General features: G+C 34.2%; 1 protein-coding gene across 2 annotated transcripts in view; it reads right to left on the minus strand.

Moving 5' to 3' along the window:
* Positions 1–1,603: 1,603 nt before the first annotated feature.
* PUS7L (pseudouridylate synthase 7 like) overlaps positions 1,604–24,139 on the minus strand; it is a 28,244-nt gene continuing 5,708 nt past the window's right edge. Inside the window, exons 3-9 of one of the 2 annotated variants that reach the window (XM_021706858.1) lie at positions 20,916–21,075; positions 18,960–19,152; positions 15,320–15,418; positions 10,678–10,759; positions 8,792–9,069; positions 4,627–4,680; positions 1,604–3,686 (exon numbers count right to left, since the gene is read on the minus strand). In XM_021706858.1, the coding sequence (XP_021562533.1) occupies positions 3,360–3,686; positions 4,627–4,680; positions 8,792–9,069; positions 10,678–10,759; positions 15,320–15,418; positions 18,960–19,152; positions 20,916–21,075 (1,193 nt within the window). In that variant the 3' untranslated portion in view covers positions 1,604–3,359. The remainder of the gene's footprint in view (positions 3,687–4,626; positions 4,681–8,791; positions 9,070–10,677; positions 10,760–15,319; positions 15,419–18,959; positions 19,153–20,915; positions 21,076–24,139) is intronic. The other variant, XM_008073771.2, reaches the window with a different exon arrangement.

Below are 24,139 nucleotides of genomic sequence, written 5' to 3' on the forward strand. Positions count from 1 at the left end.
CTCGAGCCTGGGCAACAGAATGAGATACCGTCTCAAAACAAAACAAAAAGCTAGATCAGCAAGCATTAGTGATATATGTAAACTAGCTTGAAGTATCAATCAACTTTTTTTCTCCTTTCTTTTTTTTTTTTCCTTCTCCTTTTTTTTTTAGAGACAGGTTCTCACACTGTCGCCCAGGCTGGAGAAGAGTGGTGTGATCATTGCTCACTATAGCCTCTCGACTTCCTGGGCTCAAGTGATCCTTCTCTCCTTAACCCTATTAGTTGGGACTACAGGTGCATGTCACCATTCTCGGCTAATTTTAAAATTTTTTTGTAGTGACAGGGTCTCACTATATTTCCCAGGCTTGCCTCAAACTCTTGAGCTCACACGATGCTCCTACCTTGGTCTCCTAAAGTGCTGGAATTCAAGTGTGAGTCGCCTTATCAGGCACTCCTTTCTTAAAACAGAATGATCAATAAAAGGACTGAGAGAATTGAAAAAAGAGCAACCTTCTTACTTTACTTTCTTAACGGTATTTTTACCAGGTTCATTACATATCCTCCTATGACCTTAATGATTTTGAATGTTATTGTGATACAAATCCCAAAATATTTTGGGGGATACCCTAAAATAATCTGGGAATTTCCTGAAAGATCTCCTTTACTTACATTTTGGTCTCAGAATCTCAAAAGAAATAATGTTTATTTGAAGATATTCTCCAATATGCCTATTAAATCAATAGCAACTATCAAGTTGGTAGAAATGGAAGTTATTATCCAAAAAAATTGTTCTCAAAAGGTAAATATTAAGTAGATGAAAATAGCACTGATCTAGGAAGCATAATCAAGTTCAGCCACACACTATTTTATTTGACCTTGAACAGGTCAGTAAATCACTGAGATATGTTTCTAATCTGAATAATACTACCCACACAGGGTGAGTATATGGATTATAATGAGAGACACTGACATAACAGATACTCTATAAATGTTAGTTGAATCAAAAGCTACATATTACTTTTACAACTCACAAAAATTCGAGGTGCTTTATCTTAATAAAAATGTGTTTCACCTCACTGATCCTCTGGCACCATTCCTCAGTTTTAGATGCAAACTTGACAATTAAAACTAATTCAAAGGTCATGCTTATGAAGGTCTGAAATCCTCAACCGCAAAAACCTAGGTGGCTAGTCATCAGCTGGTCTAAAGTTTATTCACAAAGTCCTTAAACAGAAAAAAAAAGTTAACATGGTATTACTGGTATATAAAATAATATTCCACATGAACAATACCTGAATTGGTGACTCAGAATAACTTGAGTGATCCTTTATACGTAGCTAAGGTATTTACTAAATAAATATCTAAATAAGATGTCTAAAATTATAGTGCCATCTATAGGCAAAGAAAATAATATCACTGATAGAACAATTTAATGCTTGCATATTTTCTAATTGCTACTCAACACGTAAAGACAATTAGGATTTAATAATTTATATAATTCATTTGCTTTAAAACATTTTTCCAAGGTTTTTTTTACTACCTAATAGAGCATCATTTTATTCTGAAAAAACAGCACTATGACAATAATCTAAAAGAATATCAATGGTATGACAATATCCAACTTTTGTGTGTAGAGAGTTATTTATTGCTAAAATATGTATACAATGACAAAAAGGTACTTTCTAATAAAAAAAATTCAAACACCCCATCATCCTAACAGAACAGCATTTTCATTTTTTCCTTTTTCTTGCAAACTTGTATCTGCAGACACTTATTTAACAATAACTAAGTGCCAGGCACTTTTTAAAAATACTACATATGTATATATAAACTCAGGAAATCCTCCGTATAATCCTATGAGGTAGGCAATATTAACATTCCCATTTTTTAAATGTTGAATTGATCACATGAGCTTAAGGCCGCAGTGCTATCTATACATGGCAGAGCCAGGGTTCAAACTAGGTGAGTTTGTCTCCAGTATCTGTGCTTTACAATTCTACTCTAACATGTCTCTCATTTGTAAAAGCTGAATTTGGTGTATTACTGCATTTGTAATACATGAGTGCTACTTTGGGGAGGACAACATTTTCTCATGTAACTCAATCATTCATCACATATTTTACCATCAAGTTGATACCTATTTTACTTACTTTGGTTATTTAATGCTAGACTTTGAAACTGTTTTGAATATTGAATTTCTTTCATTACATATAAAAATGTTGCAATAGGCAACTTTTGCATTGCATACAGCTTATTTTCCTTCTTTTGGGTTCGTTTCTGTATTCCCAAAATGGTATAACTAGCTTATGTACATAAAGTACCACATTACTGATATATAATGCTCTATATTGCTTTTTAAATTTCATCATTATATAATGTTACCAGCAATGAAAGAATACTCAGATCTTCCCAATTAATACATACCAGTCATTTCTGCTGGCAAATTTAACTGATACAAAATGTCTAAAGAAGGTTTATAATATAGAGGAGTTAAACCAACAAACATTATAATTTTCAAACGGGCAAAATATTTTCTTCCTCTAGCAACAAAAAAGTGGAGAAAATCTTATTATTTGTCATTTATGAAGTTGGTATCGTCTTGATTCTATAAATGACCCACACACTCACACAAAATCAGTAACATACTCAAAGTCACTAGTAATTATCAGAGCTGGAATCTAAGCACAGATCTGTCTGACTCTAAAATCTGTTTTAAATAATACCCCAAAAATTACAAAAAAAGAGTCCACATGTCAAGATATAAAAACTGTATGAAAAATTTTATTTCAATCTTCATCAAAGATTATTTATCTCAAAAAAGGATAATAAATACACTGGGGTAGCTATCATGAATAGAGTGATGGTATTTCTCTTGTATACTGTTATGATCAGTAATTTCAAATGTAGAAAAGAATGACAATAACAACAAGCCAAATGTTTCATCTATTTTTCTTTCCAAACTAGGTTGCTTTCATTGCAACCTAGTTTCACCTATGTTCTAGGCAATGTTCTGGAGGGCATGCATATTATTTATAACCTCTTTTTTCTTAAATGTTATCTTACAGTATTATATGTTTCTAATGGTTTAAAAAGAATCTTTCTATGACACAGAATAAAGGTCACTGAAACAATACATAACAGAAAAAACACAGGCTTTGGAGTCAGACAGATCTTACATTTAGACCTGATATTTACTAGCTATATGTCCTCTGTAATGTTACATTAAATTTCAACTTCTCAGGATGCTATGAAAATTAAAGGTGATAACAATTATGAAGCTCCTAGCATATGGCAGATGCTCAGGAAATCTTAGCTCTCTTTCCTTCAAAGAGTGATATATATATATATATATATATGATTATTTCAAGGATATTAGTTTTAAACATCATGCTTCATGATTTCCCTCAGACAAACTGTAGCATAACATGAAGCGTCAAGATCAAAAGAAATCAAAAGTGATAAAGGTGCTGTATCAACAAGGGAACCTTCTGCTTTGATATCAACGTCATGATCTTCCATTAGTTGGTATGAGAGATTATGGAGATGTTTCAAAATCTGTCTGTAGCATCCTGGAACATTCAGTTTCAGAATAGGTACTTTAAACCTACATGTCTGTAGTCCATCTCTGCTAAGTATTTCATGGTACCACTGCCCTACTTTATTCTTTGGGTATTGAATATTGTATCCAAGTACAGGAAGAACCACCTGTGAAAGAGAAGGGAAAAAAAACAGGAAAACAACCCTCAGAAAGATACATGACCATATTTTAAATGTACTTTTATAACTGGGATCTGAATTTATAAAACATTCTCAGGATAGAGGCACTTCAACAGTCTAAAACATGCTTTGAATACTATACTACAATATTTTTAATGCTGCTAAATAAACAAAATAAGTAACTAAAATCAAGGACTCACAATAACCAAGGCAATCAACTCAAATCATATTATGAGACAAACCACTATTCAAGAAGCTTAGGTACATTTAATTAGCCAATAAAGACTTAACCTCTAGAAAATAAAGCATTCACTTTCTTTAACACAAAGAGTAACCTCTGCTGATCAGCACATGACTGGTATTTTGGATAACAATTAAAAATTCTTCTTGCTTAAAAATAAATCAAACAAGTAACTGCTTGAAGGTAAACAATGCATTTTGTGAGGTTTTCCCCCTTTGCTGAAAACTTCCAGACAGTTAACTTGAATAGTAGCAAAAGGTAGTATACACAAGACGAACGAATCTCAAATGCATTATGCTAAATGGAAGATTCCAGACACAAAAAGCCATATACTGTATGGGTCCATTTATATGACACTCTTTCAAAGGCAAAACCATAGTGACAGAAGTTGCCAGGAGCTAGGAATGGGGGTGGGGCTTAACTACAAGGGGCACAGGGAAATTTGGGGAGAGAAGAAACTGTTCTTCATATTAATTTTTGTGCTGGCTATATAGTCATATGTTTATCAAAACATGTATTTTCATCAAAGCTTGTACAACTGTAAACTAAGAAAAGTAAATTTGATCTTATATAATTTATACCTTAACTTGAAGGTGTTAAAAAGGGGAGAGGGCTGGTCAACATTTTGTCTTTTGGGGACAATGTCTACATTTAGATCTAAATGATAGTAACTTTCAAACAATTTACCTGATGTATTGCATATGTATTAGCTGATTCCTCTTCTTCAGTTACTAGGTGAACCTAGTTTTTTAAAAAAATGATGAAAATATAGATGATTCCCAAATGTTCCCAATTCCCTTAGTTTTCCCTAGCGCTGTTATATATAAATTGATTCCAATATTTAATATACATATACCCAAACAGAATCTTTTCATAATTTGCTTCTGGAGGAGTAGACTATATAAAAATTAGAATGATGCTTTCTGCTTTAACCACTGATCACTGAAACAGAAAAAGGTGGGCTGCTTAACACTCTGAGGCAATACTTTCACCTCGTCACCAACAATCTTTTTCTAAATCACAAAGTTTTTATTTATTATGCTGAATTAAAAATCTGCTTCTGTAGTACCAATCCACCCCATTCCCATCAAACTCTGTCCCCCCAAAATACTGTAATATTCTTGTACAGGAGTGGTGTTTCTCAATATGTTTCATAGACTAGTAATAGGTGCCACACGTAGTATAAAAAAATGAGTGCATGATAGATAAAGTTTGAGATATTGCTCTAGGATATCACAGAATAACTAGTTCTGATTTCTCTTAGACATGAAAGCTCCAGTAGAAAGGCAGCTAACTATCTTCTTTCTACAAGGATTCACAGCACCTCTATATGCCTAAAGCATTCATCATACAATATAGGGTCGAGATCCTCTCTAAATCTGCTCACTTCCCCTCAGTTCTCCCTTGTTTCATCAATAATGACCTTCTTTTTTTGTTTTGTTTTGAATTGGGGGAGTGGGTGTTTGTTTATTGGTAAAGAACCTCTTTTAACTACTGCAATAAGAAATGGATAGAAAGTTCCAGATGTGAGCTGACCAAATTACGAGAGACAGACAAACTACTGGGACTATGATTTCTATTGCATCATCGTGTTTAGCTTTCTATCTTTTACAGAGTCATAAGTATACTTACAATACTGTGACAAGTAATTTATGAAAATACTGAACAAGCATAGTTAAGTATAGAACATCATGTTTGTCTTTAGAGAGCTCCCTTCATGTTGTTATCAATAAGTTAACCAACAAGCACGCTTTTGCTGTGCGGCTCAACTATGAATTCACCTAACTTTTCAATTATCTGACTCACATTTCTCCATCCTGCCCACAAAAAATGCTAAGAAAATCTACCAAGTGACTTAAAATATAAATACACCTGTCAGTCTAGTAATCCTATCAAAAGACAATCAGATTACTAAGAACTTCTTAAAATTTTTAATTGTAGATATACAACAATGCATACCCCATATGCCATTTATTAGAATTCTTTTTTTTTTTTTTTTTGAGTTGGAGTCTCATTCTGTCGCCCAGACTGGAGTGCAGTGGCCGCTCCCGGCCACCGCAGCCTCGACCTGCTGGGCTCCGGCGATCCTTCCGCCTCAGCCTTCTGAGTAGCCGGAATTACAGGCGTGTGCTACCACACCCGGCTAATTTTTTGATTTATTGTAGAGATGAGGTCTCGCCTGCCCAGGCACGTCTCAAACCCGAGGGCTCAGGCAATTCACTCACCTCTTACTATTTTTCCTTCTCATAATTTACATTTTGGACCTCTAAGTCCTGGCTTTTCTTTTCATAGTGCTAACTAATACAATAAACGACTGGTCTTAAAATATAAATAGACCTTTTTTTTGCAGCCAGTAAAAGAAAACTCTACAAGATATGAAGCAAAAAGAAAACTCTACAAGATATGACCAAAAAGAAAAGCAGATACAATTCTGATCATAAAACTGGCCTTGCAAACTTGTTTTTTAATCAAAAGTCTTTCTTTAAACACTTGAATTCAGAGATTGTTGCTGTATCTTAGGAAAATAATGTTTAACTTTTTAAAAAATTTGAATTAGAAATGGCAGACTTACTAAATAATGTATTGCTCAATATTTACAGGTTTTCTAGAAGAGGTAAAAAAGAAAACCCTATGATTTTTTGTTACTTATCAGAAGGGGATGACTGATACTTCTTCTCTCCCACATGTGGTAAAATAAAACCTACAGTGCTGCTAGATTTCTTTTTATGGCGTTTGAGAGTCTGTGTCACAATAACTGACTTTTCTTAGTAGCATATGCTGCCTTCTAGTGATCACTTTCTTACCTAAATATTCATACAGCACCCATTTAATGAACCACTAAAGCAGACATCTGTTGTTCTGGCTTACACAGCATCTGCTCCCTCTTTTCTCATAGTAGCGCCCTCATTTTCCAGGAACTCCCTCCCAGGTCTCAGATGTAGGCTAGGTGGGATGATGCGAAAGAGCCCACAGAAGGCAGACTTAGCCAATCACATATTCCAGTCCACACTTACTGGTTTGGTCTGGACATGTGATCCATACCAGGCAATTCCTTCCTATTGGGACTGAATTTACATAGCTTTTATTGACACCATTAGAAAATAAAAGATCTCTTTTCTATAGAGAAGTGAGTCTAGAGTTGTGAGAAATAAACCTAGAATTGCTAATAACCATCTTGCCACCAAAGGTGTAAGCCAGACTATGAATGGCTCTAACAGAAAAGCACTGCCGAAAGATGAAAAAAGTAAGATAGGTTATTTAGGAAACTTAAACCACTAGCTGTGCCTAAATCAGTCAGAGACTTTGAGTTGCAAGGATCAATAAATTCCTATAGGTTTTTCCTGAAGTGATTGTAGCTTGATGTGGGTTTCTATTACTGGAAACCAAAAAAACCTTAATTCCTATATATCAAAAACTCTGACATTAATTTAGATAAAGTTTCCTATATGTAGAGTTCAGAGTCATCATTTAAAAACTGGGCCACAGTTTAGCTCTCAATGCTACTACCTTTCTATACTCCATGATTTTGTTAGTAGAGACCAATTGGGCTAGGAGTCAGGCAACAGGGTCTTTTTTAATTCTGGTACCCATGTGACTCAGATTCTGTCTCCTCTCCAATCTGCATCTCAATTTTCATTCTATAAAACAGGAGCTAGAAAAGAGTTTTCTTTTCTCCTACTCCTCTAAAAGTACTCAAATTCTTTCACTAATTTTTCAAACTTATTCAAGACCTATTTATGACAAAATTAAATAATAATTTACTCTTTTTGCATTACAATATTAGAAAATGAATTGTCTTGTATAACATGGAATCCAGTTTCATTAGCTCAAACTCACAGAGATAAAAATATTCAGGGAGGAAATGAAAGAACCAACTTTAAAATATATAAATTATAATTTTACTAAGATAAGTGTCTCAAAGACATTGCTAAGAGGAAAAAAAGCAAATTCTAAAACTACATTTACATATAATCATTTATATAAAAGAAACATGCAAATATTACATGCTCCATATACCATTATTATAAAAATCTTATTTTCTTCCTTTTCATATTCTAAGTTGTGAGCCTCTAATTTCTGCCTTTTCTCAGTGTTAACAGAATAAAAATATATTCTCTATGGATACTTATATAAAAGCATAGAGAATGGTCTAGAAAGACACATTCCAAACAACAGTGGTTGATTCCCTGGAGGTAGGGAAGGGAATCGTATTAGGATGATGATTACAGATGACAGCTTCACCTCTTACCTGAAAAGATTTGATGTTTTATTTATTTATTTATTTAGAGTCAGATTCTCACTCTGTCACCCAGGCTGGAGTGTAGTGACATGTTCACAGCCACTGCAGCCTCTCAGCCTGCTGGGCTCAGGCGATCCTCCCACCTCAGCCTTCCGAGTAGCTGGAACTACAGGCACATGCCACCGCGCCTGGCTAATTTTTTTTATTTATTGTAGAGATGAGGTCTTGCCAAGTTCCTCAAACTCCTGGGCTCAGGCAATCCTTTCACCTCGGCCTCCCAAAGTGCTGGGATTATAGGCGTAAGCCACCGTGCTCGGTCTGACATTTATTTTTAAGGGGACTGTTCTGTGCATTACGTGTGTAATTTTTTTAAATGTGTTCTTTAATGGAGGTTTTACTACCTTTGTTCCTTTCACTCCATGCCACTGACTACCTTTATTTTTCCAAATTATGTGCTAAGACTCAACTGACAAGAGTAGAAGCAGGAGATGAGTAAATATAAGTTAAAAAAAAAAAGTATGTTAAACCCGTTATGAAAAATCAGGGCTTTTGAAAATTAATGTTTCTGATATGGTAACTACTCTTAGAAAACTCTGATGAATTGATACTTACTTTACTATTTGAGAAATTCTCATTAACATGCTCATCCAAACAGACCAAATCACCTTCCACTACTCTTGATCCATAGGTTGCAAGTCTGTAAGATACGGCTTCATTCCAAATTTTGCTGCTGTATGCATGAATGTAGAATATGCGCATGGAATGGGGAAAAGAGAACCATGCCTGAATACAACCCTCCTCTGTCATGCCAAAGCGATGCAATGACTCCAACAATGCTCTCTCTCGAACTTTGAACTCAGGCATCAATGAAAGTGTGCCTTTAGCATCCTCTGAAATAAAGAGTAAATCAGGTAGTCAGGCTCTTTTATTTAAAGGCCAGTTGTAAAGTCCTTTGTTATTCTCTCAGTGAGAGGTACTGAACATGAATATAAAGATGATGGTCAGCACTGTCAGTTAAACCTAGCTAAACATGAAGAGTTTATTTATTTTTAAATTTAAGTAAGGTTATTCAGAATATGGGCTTTCTTTCACAAAAAAAGTCCAGTAGTTGTAACGGCTTGCCAGACACAGTCCCTTACTTCAGAATAGAGATAAACTAACTTGTAGTTATTCAGAGAACTGTCCAGACAAACAAACAAACACAAATCCAGGGATTAAATAATCTGATGAGCAGGTAGGAGATAGAGATTTTTAAAGAACTATGATAAGACACATACACATAATTTTTTGACTAAGGAATAGTTGAGATCTGGAGTCTTCAACTGTATTATTAAGCTTTGCTAATGGGAGGCTTTTTAAAATGCATCTTACCAGACTCCACTGCAAAGATGCTTAAGTAGGACCTTGGAATGGGTATTTTAATAAATGTGCCAGGTGTTTCTTATGTAAACTAAAGTTTAAGAAGCATTTACTATAAAAATATTTTCTTCTCCCGACTCTGCAAGACATACAAATAAGTCACTTTGAATTTTCTTTGGTATTACTTAAATTACTCTGAAGTAACTGTAATAGTGAGAAGTGCCCGCACTGTTTACACATTGTAGCAAAAAAAATACTACTATACTACTTTCTGTGAATGATTACATATATACAAAATGTACATAATTAAAAATAATGAATAGATATTTGAAAACTGATGTCCTTTATTTCAATGTTTTGCAAGTGAAATTCAGTATGTACATACATGTGGATCAGTTATTTAAATGTACCTGAAGTGGTATGGTTGCTATTGTTGTTAAACACCAGTAATAGTTATCCTATATGTAGTATGTGCCGGGCATACATTTTAGAGCATTACATCTTTTATCTTATTTAAATCTTGTAACAGTCTTTAATTTACAGGTAAGGAAACTAAAATACCAGGGTTAAATCACTTGCACAAGATTATACTGCTGGGAAGTATTATGGTTGACAGGTTCATGTAGTCTGACACTAGCCATGTTCATAACCACTTTTCTTAGGTGGTTCCATGAAGCATTCTACATATATACTATCATATTTATGAAAAGTTTTTAAAAATTGACAGGGAAAGATGGCAACTAGATAAAAAACAATGCATAAAGTTTGAATATCAAATGACTTTTTATTTAGCTTATATTTGAGTTTCCCCCAGTTGTAATGAATTATATTGCCATCAGTACCAGAATAGAATTGGGAACTTCTAACTCCTCAGAGGTTTTTGGCTCAAAAAAACTAGGAAACTATTTCTTCCTTCATCCCTAGCCTTAAACAAGAGTTAGAACAGACAAAAGTATCAAATCTGACCAAAAGTAAATGGCTTGATCATGTAATGAGTCAATATATATATCACATTTATATATCATAATATATTATAATCTATTTCTTATCACATTTATGTTGTGATAAATGCCCTCCTGCTGATATAACTTCTATATTATATACGTGCATGGCTATGTATATTAAAGAAACTTAAATACCAGTTTGAAAAAAATACTTCTTTGCTCTATTTACAGGGTCATCCAAGTCTTCTGGTATAAGAAATAATTTTATGGCCTTCACCTTGAAAAACAAAACAAGCAAACATAGGTTAATATAAATGTCAAATTACTTATTTTAAAAAGTTGCTTATCTCTTAAAAGAATAGGCATTTAATAAATGACACTTGATACTGCAATTTTCTCCTTAGGCTTTTGAAAATGAAACACTCAATGTTAAATGTAGAAAAAAGCCTTCTGCACAAAGTAACTTTATACATAGGTTTAAAATATAATGGACTGGAAAAAAGTGTTCCCTCTTATCTCTTCTATAGTTCTACTTTTGTCATTTTTTAAAAACTATCAAAGTTAAAATATACTGGCATATTGGGTGGGGCATAGGAATTGTGAAAAGTTTAGGCTATGCTATTAAAATCTGAATTTTAATACTGTTTCTATTTATTATCTATTTTAGGAGTTGCTTCCCCAAAGTGTTATTAATAGCTGAGAGAGTATTTGAGAGTTGTGGCAACATTGTTTATATAAGTATACCACATTATAATTCTACTAGAAATCCAAAGGGATATGCCACTGTAAAATCTGAAACAAAAAAAAAACAAGCAGCAAATCTACTGAGGTAGGCCCAGATCCTAAAATGAGAAACAGCAAAAAATTTAGCAAGTATTATAAATGGTAAAACTTTTTTGCAATCCTTTCAGGTTCTTAACAATTCACCAGGAGAAGCACCAAAAAAACTGGCGCATATTTCCTAAGGCAGTGAAAAATAAGCCCATGCTGGCTTTAAGGGTAGTTGCTGAGTATTATTTAATATTTAAATAGATATATTTGAAGGTATTTAATATCTAAAAAGATGCAGTTGAAGTAAAATGAAACTAATGATAACACTGTTACAAAAGAAAAGAAGAAAAAGAGGAAGGAAAAAGAAGACAAAATCCAGGGTAAAGAGTTAAATATGGACACAAGCAACGTGGGCATCTCTAAATTGAAAAGATCAAAAACCACATGTGAGGGCTCTGAAGAAGAAACTACTGAACCCCAAAAGAAACCCTCAAAGAAAAAGAAAAAATAAGAAAGAGCTGAAGTGTCCAGCTTATCTGACTCAGAATAGGAAAGAAGAAAAGATGTATGCTAAAGAAGCAGATTGCCTACCTCCCAGAGAAAAGGTAAAGAAAATGGCCCAGAAAGAAAACATTAAAAAAGAAGTTCCAGAAGTTTCCACAGAAAATAGAGCTACAACATTCACGTTGGGATTAGATAAAGTTATGTTTCACTCATTTCGTAGCCACACATGTGTTAACTGGCTTTTTTATTTCTCTAGATTTAGAAGCTCTTGCAGAGGAAAAGGATACTGGAGATATAAAAGATGGTTCTCTCTTAAAAACTAAAGGAAGCATAAGAAAAAACATACAGAGAGATATAAAATGGGAGAAGAGGTTATATCATTGAGAGTACTATTAAAGTAGGTACATAACAAGTATAAATTATATTGCTGGCAACAGACAGAACAGTCCAGACTTCTGTTATCCTTTACCTCTATTATTGGGCTATAGACACAAGGGTGAAGTTATGACTTACACCTCAGACCTGACCAACATTTACCATAAAAATAGGGGAGTAGCAAGCAGAGGAGAATGGTGATCTCCTAATTTAATTTGTGTTCTCACTTCTCTGAATTCTTTGGTCTTAAAATAATGGCTGAACTCTTAATGAAAAAGTTGCTAACTGTAATTTTTTTTAAAACTTTTATGTTTTATTATTATTTTTAAAATTTTTATTATAAAGATGTGGGGTACAATTCAGGGTTAGGTATATAAACATTGATCATGCAGGTACCCTTGTTGATGAGGTATGCCCCTCCTGCTAACTGTAATATTTTATTTTAAATCCTAAATAGATTAAAAGATGTTCCTTTTTTCTTTTTAATGGAGTCTATTAGTTTCTGTATTTTATCACTATCTACAGATAGGACTTATTTCTAAGTAAGAGTTTTAGAGTAGAAAAATATCTTTAAGTAGGTCGTTAAGACCACCCTCCCACTCAGTTTTCTCTTACAGTATTCACTCATTCAAATAAATATTTCTAGGTATCTGCCATGTGCTAGGTACATGTAGGATTTTAGAGACTGAGCGAAAGAGACATGGTTTCTGTCCTACCACAGTTCCTGACTACTGAAATGAATTAAATAAGCAATAATGGCAAAATATAATAAAACTTAAGATGAGAAGTCCAGGATGCTGCAGGATCACAAAATAAATGGAATTCACTTTTTCTTGGTGAGCAGGGTGAAAACATTTAAACTGAGACCCAAAGAACATAAAGGTGAGGGTGTGCTTCAGGCAAAGGAAAGAAGATATGGCTTTCTAGCTACTGGAACTAGCCTCTAAGATGGCCCAGTGAGCTCTATCACCTTGTACTCACACCTAGTACATTCCTCTCCCATACTTATCAGGGTTGGTCTGGGTGGCCAGTAGAATACAGCAGTAGTAAAGATCACTTCCAATCACTCCCAAGATTAAGTTATAAAAGACACTGCAGTATCTGTTGTCTCCCTCACTTGTTTGCATTCTTGGACTCATCTCTATGGGGGAAGCCACACCACAAGTAGTCTTAAACCCAGAAACTAAAGCCTTCTGCCAATAACCATGAGCCTGAGTTTGGAAGCAGATCCACCATTCCCAGTCAAGTCTTCAGAGACAACAGCCCTGGTCAAAGTATGACTGTAACCTCATAAGACCCTCATTTAGAGTCACCCAGCTAAGCTGCTCCCAGATTCCTATTATCTCATAAATTATGAGATAATAAATACTTGCTGTCTTAAGCCATTCAGTTCTGGGGTAATTTGTTACACAGTAATAGCTGACAATTCAGAATACGGTATTCCTATAATACTGTAGCAGAATTTTTAAAAATTTAAGAACATGTAATATGAAATTTGAAAGGAGTAGAAGGATAGTCATCCAGTTTTTGCTTAAATGCTATGAGAACCAGGATATTTCTAGTTCTTCAGGAGAAAGAATTCCATTCCTTTGAACAATTGTTTTTAAAAAGTCTTTCTTATTCTAGACTAAAACTGGCCCCTTAAATTTCTATCCTTGTAAAACCAGAGCATTACTAGTCCAAACACACTTGTGATCATTCGTCTACCACAGGCCTGGCACTATATTAAGTGTTTTCACAAGAGTTTTAAAATTTACTTCTCACAAAAAAACTGGAATGCATATGTTATCTCCATTTTACTGATAAATAACCCAAGGCTTGGAAAAGTTAAGTAATCTGCCCATGGTAACATATTTGGCAAATGGCAGAATTCAAATAGAATATGAGCTGCATCCCACAGACCCCAAACTACTAAATTCTTCTTCCATATGACACCATTTCAAATATTTTATTAGTTAATTTTCTCTTCAGAGTTTTCTAGACTAAAGAACCACTGTTAAGTTAAACATTTCTCACCAACATGGTTTCTCATGGCTGGGCATGTGGCTTACATTTATAATCCCAACACTTTGGGAGGCTGAGACAGGAGGAATGCTTGAGCCTAGGAGTTCAAGACCAGCCTGGGCAACATAGCAAGATCCTATCTCTTCAAAAAAGTAAAGATGTAGCCAGGTGCGGTGGTTTATATGTGTAGTTCCAGTCACTCAGAAGGATCACTGGAGCCCAGGAATTAGAAGTTACAATGAGCTATGATTATGTCACTGTACTCCAGCCGGGAGAACAGAGTGAGACCCTGCCTCCAAGAGAAAAAATTTAAAAAATTTTAAAAAGCATAATTTCTAGACCCTTTATCATATCAGTTATACTGCAGTTGCTAAAATCACTCTTGAAATTTGAAGCCCAGAACTGACGGCAGATGTGGTCTAAATCATCAGCTCTCAACCTTATTTCCATATGTAAGGTAATGCTCAATGCACAAGGCTTCTCACAAGTTCTTTTACTGTTCCCTTCTCTTCCACTCAAGAAAACATTAGAAATCAACATGAAAATGGTACTATCAAATGAATAATCTTGCATTTGTTCAAATATAAAATTTTTATTGTTTTGTAGTTTTCCTCCATTATGTGAACTCCATTCCAGTGTAAAAATATATGTGTATATATAATATGTAATTACTTATAAGAATATATACAAATATATATTAAAAGTATACACACACACATATACTTTTGATATTTTGACTTATATATGACATGAATTTTTAGTTTCATTGAGACAAGTAAGATTTTTTTCAAATTTGCAGCTGTCCTTTAGTCTCTACACTTGGGTAAATTCCTACTTTTCATATGATCTGATACCCGTTTTCTGGAATTGTAGGGTATAAGTTTCTTCTAAAGCTTCTGTTCAGTTCACTAAGAATTTGAAGAGTGATGGTCAATTCTCTGTCAAGTCTCAAAAAACTACTAAACACAAGTATACTGCATACATTTGGCTTTCTTATAATTCGATACCAAGAATATAGTAGCTGCTTAATAAATGTTAAATGATGTAGTATCTTTAATATGTGGGTCTACATATGTGTGAGCATACATGCATTTATATGCTAGGGATAAGAAAGCAGAGAGCTGGCTTATATAATAAGTATAACGTACAAAACAGATAAGATTATATGTTTTTAAATCCATACCATTTCACTCTTCAGCAAAGCCAGTCCAATTTGGTCTGTGTGAACTTTCTTTCCCTTCCCAAATCTCTGTGGTCCATAGTAATTCACAAAGCCTTTATTCTACACATACAAAATAATCAACAAATTAAAAGTATATAAATACAATTATATGTCAGTACATGTAATCAAATACTTCTCTTCACATTTATTTTAATAAAAGAATCCTGTAATTAACAATATGCACATAGGGACCAAATTATCTGAGAAATGCTATACAGTTAAAGAAGGGAAAGGATAAGAACACGTAATTAAAAGTTAGAAAATAAACCAGTGAAGAAAATCTTTAAAATGTTCAGCTTTCCATCACATTACTGGGAGTCTCCTGGGATGCTGGACTTCCAATGCTAAAACCGGGAATGTTCTGGGCAAAGCAGGCTAAGTTGTTCCCCTAGTACCTGGATCTGATACCTGCCTCGAAGTTATTTGTATTTTGAGACTGCCCTGCTGTCTTGAAATGTTGGGAATAAAAAACAGACTTATTTTCATACTCCTTTCTAAGAACTGTTCGTTCTTTAGTTTCTTAAGACTGGGCTGAGACAATGGCGTCTCTTCAGCAGTACTCTTCTGGCCCAGCTATTACAGCATCTGGTTTCCTGGGTTCTAAGGAAGGGATACCGACTCCTCCTCTGGATGGAAGTGAATCTTGAGGTCATGTTTTAAAACTGTCATATTACTTAGAAGAAACAGAAAATTGTAATTTACTACTGCAACCATTAAAGAAATTGGACAGTGGTGAAAATACCAGGCCCACGCAGTCATAAAGAACAAAATTATGGACTTCACAGCAACTTGGATGGATTTAAAGTCTTTAATACTCAGTGATTTATCACAGAAACAAAGAACTCAGTACCACATGTTCTCATTCATAAGCAGACCCTGAACCTTTACAATAATACTATAAGAAAGACATTGGCAGTAGCCGGAAACTGCTGGGGGGGGGGGCGTTATACAACATCAATAAGGGTACCTGATCTCAAACTAGGCAAAGTGGGGATCAAAGGGAGGCCCAAACTTGACCTGTACGATGATCACTTGTATATCTAATCCTGAATTGTACTCTACAACTTTAAAATAAAAAGAAAAAAAAAGAAAAGAAAATACCAGGCCCAGATGGTATCTTGAAAGATAAAAGAGTTCTCTACACTTACTTTATGAGGGGTATGCATTTATTCAGTCAATAATTATTATAACTGAGCACAAACTCAATAATAGAACTCAATAAAAGAACTTCAAAAAAAGATGCTAAGACAATGTGGCCAGGTGTGGTGGCTCATGCCTATAATCCCAGCATTTTGGGAGACCAAAGCAAGAAGATTGCTTGAGCCTAAGAGTTTGAGACCAGCCTGAACAACATAATAAGACCTAGTCTCTACAAAACTAAAAATAAAAAAATTAGCCAGGTGTGGTAGTATGCACCTGTAGTCCCAACTGCTTGAGAAACTGAGGAGGGAGGATTGCCTGAGCCCGGGAGGTCGAGGCTACCATGAGCTGTGATCATGCCATCACACTTCAGCACTCCAGCCTGGGAGACAGAGTGAAACCCTAACTCAAAAAAAAGAAAAAAAAGACACTAAGACAATGTGTTATCAGCATGGTATAAAAGGAATTGCATCTAACCTTATGTCACTAAAAAAAAAAATCAATTGCAGATAGAATAAGTACTCCTTGAATTAATTCTCATAGTTAAATACCTCTAATTATTTAAAATTTTGAAAAATAACATCAGATAATATCCTAGAATAGCCAGAAGAGTTTTCAGTACCCCTTCAAATTACTTAGAAATAACAAAATGTTTATAACAATTGGAGATATAATCCCCTAAAACAAAACGTCCAAAGAGTCCTTATTTTCAGAATTTCTCAATTCCTTTTCCTTATCGTGAGAACTAAAGAAAGATGGCTAAAGCTAAGATGATTTCTAAGGGGAATTTTGTGATAGGCAGCTGTATATTCATAAATATAAATGAAAGACAGGTAATAAATGCTATCAGAGTTCCAAGAAACCCCTCCCCTTTTCCAAGAAATATAATTTTGGTAGCAGTTTTTCAGGAAAAAAAGTAGAATTTAGGTAGGTTCAGAATAAAAGGTAAAAACCATATAAAGCACATACAACCAGAGAACTTCTATATTCAGGTCAAAGTGCTGGATTTACAAAATCTTCAACTGGAAGAGATTTTCCTGACTGTAAGGCAAATTAAAAATCAGTTTTTGTTTGTTAACCGGCTGGAGAGGTATAAGATTATGTAAAAAGGTCTTTGTGGTCAGAAACTTGGATCGGTGTTTTCAATATTGGCTGTAAAGTAGAATCACTTAAAGAATTTTTAAACGATGAACACTAATGCTTAAGCTGCAACCTCCCTGCCCCTGCCCCCAGTGTTCTTTCTAAATTGGTTTGGGAGTAGAGATTGATTGATAACGTGTGTGTGTGTGTGTGTGTGTGTGTGTGTGTGTGTGTGTGTGTGTGTGTGTATATGTATGTATGTATCTATCAATCTATCTATCTATCTATCTAGGAGTCTCACTGTGTCACCCAGCTGGAGTGCAGCAGCACGCTCATGGCCACTGCAGCCTCAACCTGCTGGGCTCAGATGACCCTTCCACCTCAGCCTTCCAAGTAGCTGGAACCACAGGCATGTTCTGCCACTCCCAACTAATTTTTTGATTTATTGTAGAGACAAGGTCTCGCTAAATTACCCATGCTGGTCTTGAACCCCTGGACTCAGACAATCCTCCCTCCTCTGCTTCCCAAACTGCTGGGATTACAGGCCTCACTCACCATGCCCAACTGACAATTTTTTTGAAATCTCCCCAGGTAGAGAATCACTGGTGTATATTAGGGGTTGGCAAACTACTACATCCCAAAGTCAAATCTGGTCCAACACTTGTTTTTGTAAATAAAGTATTATTGGAACACAGCCATGCTCATTCACTTATGTATTGTCTGCAGCTGTGTTTACACAATGACAGTAGATTAGTTGCAACAGGAATGCCTATAAAGCCAAAAATATTTATTAGCTGGCCCTTTATAAAAAAACATTTTCTGACTCCTAGTCTAGATGATAAGACTGAAGGTTATGATTATATGTGTATGTTTAAATGACTGGCAGATGTCATTTAAAATTTATGTTAAGTAATTTTTTTACTGTAAAACATAACGTGTATGTAATTTATAATTTGTATACATAGGAACAATTCAAAATTACATTAAGAAGAAAAAGATTGTGTACAATTCTGAAAAGTAATGAAACTACTTACCAAAGATTTCTGAAAAGAATTACTGAACATTTCCACAAAATAAAGTCTCCTAACTAAATTACTACTCTATATAGGAAATGCTTAAAAAAAAATAAACAAATTCTTTTCTTATGTAGATAGATTGTTCTCCCTTCTCTAGGGAACTCCATACATTGTATTTTTAAAGTTACATTTATATATTTGGTTTTGTTTTAATACAAAAATGCATTAAGAAAATAAAAAGTAAGCGAAATGCTATCACTTTAAAAATGCACGTAAAAATGTACAAAAGAAAAGCTTCCCTTCTTGCTTCACTCCAGAGTGAAGATTTTCCTGCAATACTCTATTTTAAAATTGAGTTTTCTTACCTTAACATTTTCTATTGCCTCCACAATTCTCTCTCTCAGGTTTGCAGAATCATTTATTTGGCTTTTTAAATTTCTAATGATAATATCAAAGTGATTTCCTTTGAGTTGACCAAGTCTAAGGGAATCATCTACAGACCGAATATTAAGCACATTCATTCTTTTCTTTTCAATTTCTTTTTCAATATTTTTCAACCTGCAAGTAATAAATCATATAGACTCAGTTAAATCTTACATTTAAAAATTGCTTTAATGTAAGGATTTGGAATATACTAAAGTTAATATTATCTCAACAAATGTACATTTAACACCCATTATTATAAGATTATATACTAACAGAGTTATTTTAAGAACTGGAATATATATTACCAATGCGGTCATTCTATGTAGGCCTTCTGACTTCTCCTTATTTGAAGTGACAGAACCTCCTAGCAATTCTCCTGCTCTTCCTCTCCCTGACTCTGCTCCTTTTCTTCCCAGTCTCTCTACCTAATATTACTAAAAAAATCACTAGCACCAGAGGATTTTCCTGACATTCTGCCCTGAACACTTCCTCACTCAAATTTCAATTCTTCCAACATCTAAAGAATAGATTTCAATTTTCTTTGCATAACCTTTAAGATCCTATAAGAGCAGATATAAATTTTCCTTTAGAACCATATTTTCAGTAGTGTTTACAAGAATTACTTATTAGGGAGATTGTTTAGTTTACTGCCCCTTCAAATGTATCTCCAGATTTGTTGCATCTGCTAAAATTCTGTTACTTGAAGTGTAATGAAAAACCCATATTCATAAGCCAAATCAAAGTAATCACACCTCCTAGGAACCAATATATTTACTGTCTTTGGTAGTTAAAAACTAGCTTTCATCTTAAGCACTTTTTAACATCTAAAGTCCTTCTCTCTTACCTATATTGCACTTCTTGACCACAAAGACAAAACTACACACATTTTTTTGTCCCCCATATAAGAGCATAGAAGCACTTAGAAGAGTTTACTTGCAAATTATGGATACTTAAATGTCTGGTGACTAGCAAGTAATATATCAGTATTACAGCAAATTAGGCTTAATCTTGGCCCAATAACTCAACTTTTTGAAGTTTATCTTAAGAAAGTATCCACAAGGTACAGATTTAAGTACAGGAATATTAATTATGGTATTATTTACAGTGAAAAATTAGAAAGAATTACAGTTTTCAAAAATAAGAGAATGTTGAACATATTAATCTGTATGATGGACATGATTTTGAAATATTTCATGACACAAATTTTCATAAACATTATTTTGAAAAGCAAAATATAAACTGTATATAGTAGCATGATTTCATACGTATATAATACATGTCTTTTGATATGTATGTGTGGTGTAGTCTGAAAAAATCTGGAAAAATAGATCAAAATGTTATAGTTATTTCTAAGAGGTGATATTAGTAGTTACTTTTAATTTCTTTTTTATAGTTTTTAAATTTTCTAAATCTTCTACCATGAATTTTTCTTTATAATTACAAAAAATATATATAAAATTTGATTAAGCAGAAGAGAGGCTAAATTTGTGTATTTTACATTCTATTTAATAAGGATTTATTTTAAATATAAGGATCTATAATAAAGACAAAAGTAGTGTAATAATTCAGAAAAATAATTTTAAGACATTTGCCTAAATATAAAGGCATATTTGAATATAGTATAGGATGTCTAGAAACAATTTAGACAATTTAAAATCTGCCATTTTCAAAGTTTCTGTCCTAAAACTTTCTATATTATGAATGTAAATTAAAAATATGTCTCTATTTGGAAGATAATTATATTATTAATGCAGAATATGTGGCTCAGCAAGCTTATAATCAACTAATTAATACTTATATTGAGGTTAATATGCTCACAGTATTATTCTGAGGTTTTTATTTATTTCATATAGTATAAAAATAAAGTTCTATCTTAAACACCAAGATATTATTACCTCTCTGGAGTCACTTTTCTAACAACCATCGCTTGATAGGTAACGGCTTTCTTGTCTTTAAGGCCTGCATAACTAAAATCCGAAGGAATCACACCAAGTTTGATAGCTAAAAAACCAATTGCTTCAAACATTTCCAGATTTTCCTTTCGTAGGGTAAAAGCTGAAACAAAAATAATCCTAGATTACAAAATAAGCAGCTATCATGTATCAATTACACTCTTAACAATCTAAGAGATTAGTATAAGGAAACAAATTATTAATTTAAATAAAGAGGTTTTTTTATTCATCATAGATTTCAGCTGTTATTTTTTAAATGTTGGCTGGCTCATCAAAGGTTTACAGAAAAAAAATCTGGATTTTTTTTCCTTAATTTGGTATTCATAGTCTGGCCCAGTTCTACCTTTCCAGTTTCCACATGTGTCACTTCCATTCACATAGCCTATAATCCTAACAAAAGAACTTTTTGTAATCCCTGGATGTGGATGTGGAAGGTACAGCCTTCCACAGTTTCTTACTTTTGCATGTCAGTCCCTTTGTCTAAAATATGTCTTCCCTCATTTATTATTTGTCATACTTCTACTCATTCTAGAAGATCCAACAGCAACAGTCATTCTCCCTGACAATCTTGGGCATGTCATTAGGGAAGCTCAGCAACATAAGATTTCCCAAACCTATTTGAAGTTCAGTATCTGTTTGTTGCTGATAATAGCTTGGGTGCCTAAGCAGTTTTTTATCCATGGAGATTTAGAATTTAATATGGAAATATTTACGATAATCAAATCCATTATATTATTGTGTTAATCTGTATCTACATAAGGTTTTATGACTTGTATGTTAGGAGAATAAGACACAGTTCCAGTCAAAAACATTTAGTTGATTTAAATGTCTTTTTACAATGAATCTTATTTAAATTAGTAAGCAGTATTTTGTAGTATCCACCTACAATGGGAACATAAACAAAAACTTAAAGGTCAATAAATTTATGTTTAATCTATAAGATTTATAAGATTTTCTTTCTTAATTGGAGCAACTGAAGCATTAAAAAGAAAATCAACTCTACTAAATTTTAAAATTCAATTTTAGAGACTTCCATTTCGAGCCACATTAGAATAATTAATATCAGATGACCTCTCACTGTAAACAAATAGAAAACTGGGCAAAACATATGAAACAATTGTTTTAGAGACTGGAAAACAGGTACCACAGAACTGTAATCCAAAAGGAAAAAGCAAGAGGTGAGCCCTAAAATGCCCTAGTTTTCTGCCTAGAAGTGCGTTCTGGACCATAGCATAGAAAACCTGAATCCAGGTAGAGGGCAGTAGTCTCGCTGAGTTAAGATGGCAAAGACTGGAGTTCAGGAAGGCTGCGTAGGCCAGAATTCACAGGACAGAGTTCCAGATAAGAGGAAGCTATGCAGAGGAGTTCCAGAAATCTGCAAAAGTGGTCCCTTGAGTTTATTGCTGATTAGTAATTTAGTAATTTATGCATGTCTAGGGTTAAATGCTATGTATTATTTATCTAATATTCTACAACAAGTCACCTCAAGCCTAGTGGTTTACAACATTCATTTATCTCCCATAGTTTCTGCGGATCAGGATGTCAAGGGCACTTCAGTTTCATGGTTCTAGTTCAGGTTCTCTCACGAGGTTGCAGTTAGATGTGACTGGGGCTGTGGTTATTTAAAAGCCTGAAAGGAGCTGGGCTTGGTGGCTTAGCCTGTAATCCCAGCACTTTGGGAGGCGGAGGCGAGTGAACTGCCTGAGCCTGAGGGTTCGAGATCAGCCTGGGCAACTTGGCGAGACCTCATCTCTACAATAAATTTTTTAAAAATTAGCCAGGCGTGGTAGCCTGTGCGCCATTCTGATTAACTGGCAGGCTGATGCAAAAAGATTGCCAGAGCCCAGCTGGTCGACGCTGGGTGGCAGTGAGTGTGACACTGTACTCCAGCATAGGCAATGGAGCGAGACTCCAACTCAAAAAAGAAAGAAAGGAAAAAAAAAAGCCTGAAAGGAACCAGAGGATCCATTTCCAAAGGGGCTCACTGATGTGGCTGGTAAGTTGGTACAGTACTGACTGCTGGTAGGAAGCTCCAGTTCCTTTCCAAAGAGTCATTTGAGTATCCTCACAGAATAGCTGGCTTTCCCCAGAATGAGCAATCTAAAATTGGATGAAAAGTATAATACTTTTTATGACCTAGCCTCAAAGTCACATCATACCCACAGTTCTCCCTCAAGTTCTTTTCCGGTTTCAAGGCTGAACACGTCCAAAGCAAGGATCATGTTTGATTAATTGACCATTATATCCTGTCCATTGGCAGATGAATGAATAAACAAAATGTAGTATCTACCTACAATGGGATACTATCCAGTCTTATAAAGGAAGGAAATTCTAACACATGCTACAACATGGATAAACCTTGAAAACATGCTAAGTGAAATAAGTCTATCACAAAAGGACAAATACTATATGATTCCCCTGAGATGCCTAGGGTTGTCAAATCCAAAGAGATAGAATGCAAAATGGTGGCTGGCAGGAACTGGGAAGAAGGAGGGATTGTTTAATGAATGTGCAGTTTTAGTCTGGTAAGATAAAAAAAATTCTGGCAATGAATGGTGGTAGTGATGGTTATACAACAATGTAAATGTCCTTAATGCCACTGAACTATATACTTACAAATGGTTAAAATGGTAAACTTTATGTATATTTAACCACAATTAAAAAACAAAAATAAAAGATTTTTTAAAAGTATTCTACTTTTTAGATAGGTCTACTTATTATTTTATATGAGCTACTTTCTATGAGATTCTTATAAAAGACTGCCTAAGCAAAATCTAAGACAAAATTTATCTTTGTCTTTTTCATTGATGCTAGACTTGTGGATATCCCAGTATCTTCACATTGTCCTCTTGTGAGCCATCAATCCCTCCAACTATCTATAGCTCTAGAAAAACTAATGTAAACTTGTATGTGAAGTTTCCACAATTTTTGACTCAACCCAAATTAATACTGCTAGAATTCCAAGTAGCATAAATAAATAAGAGAATTTCTGGAGCTGCTTAAATCACTCATCAGCAATTCTACTCTCTACATATAAAGCTAGTATTGTCTTTCCCTCAAAATAGATTTATCTGTTAATATTTATTGCATGCCTTATGTGTCAAATCATGTGTGGTGTGTGTGTGTGTGTGTGTGTGTGTGTGTGTGTGTGTGTGTGTGTGTCAAAC

This window comes from Carlito syrichta, unplaced genomic scaffold (assembly GCF_000164805.1).
Source record: "Carlito syrichta isolate Samal-C Ts95f unplaced genomic scaffold, Tarsius_syrichta-2.0.1 Scaffold316102, whole genome shotgun sequence".
NCBI lineage: Eukaryota > Metazoa > Chordata > Mammalia > Primates > Tarsiidae > Carlito > Carlito syrichta.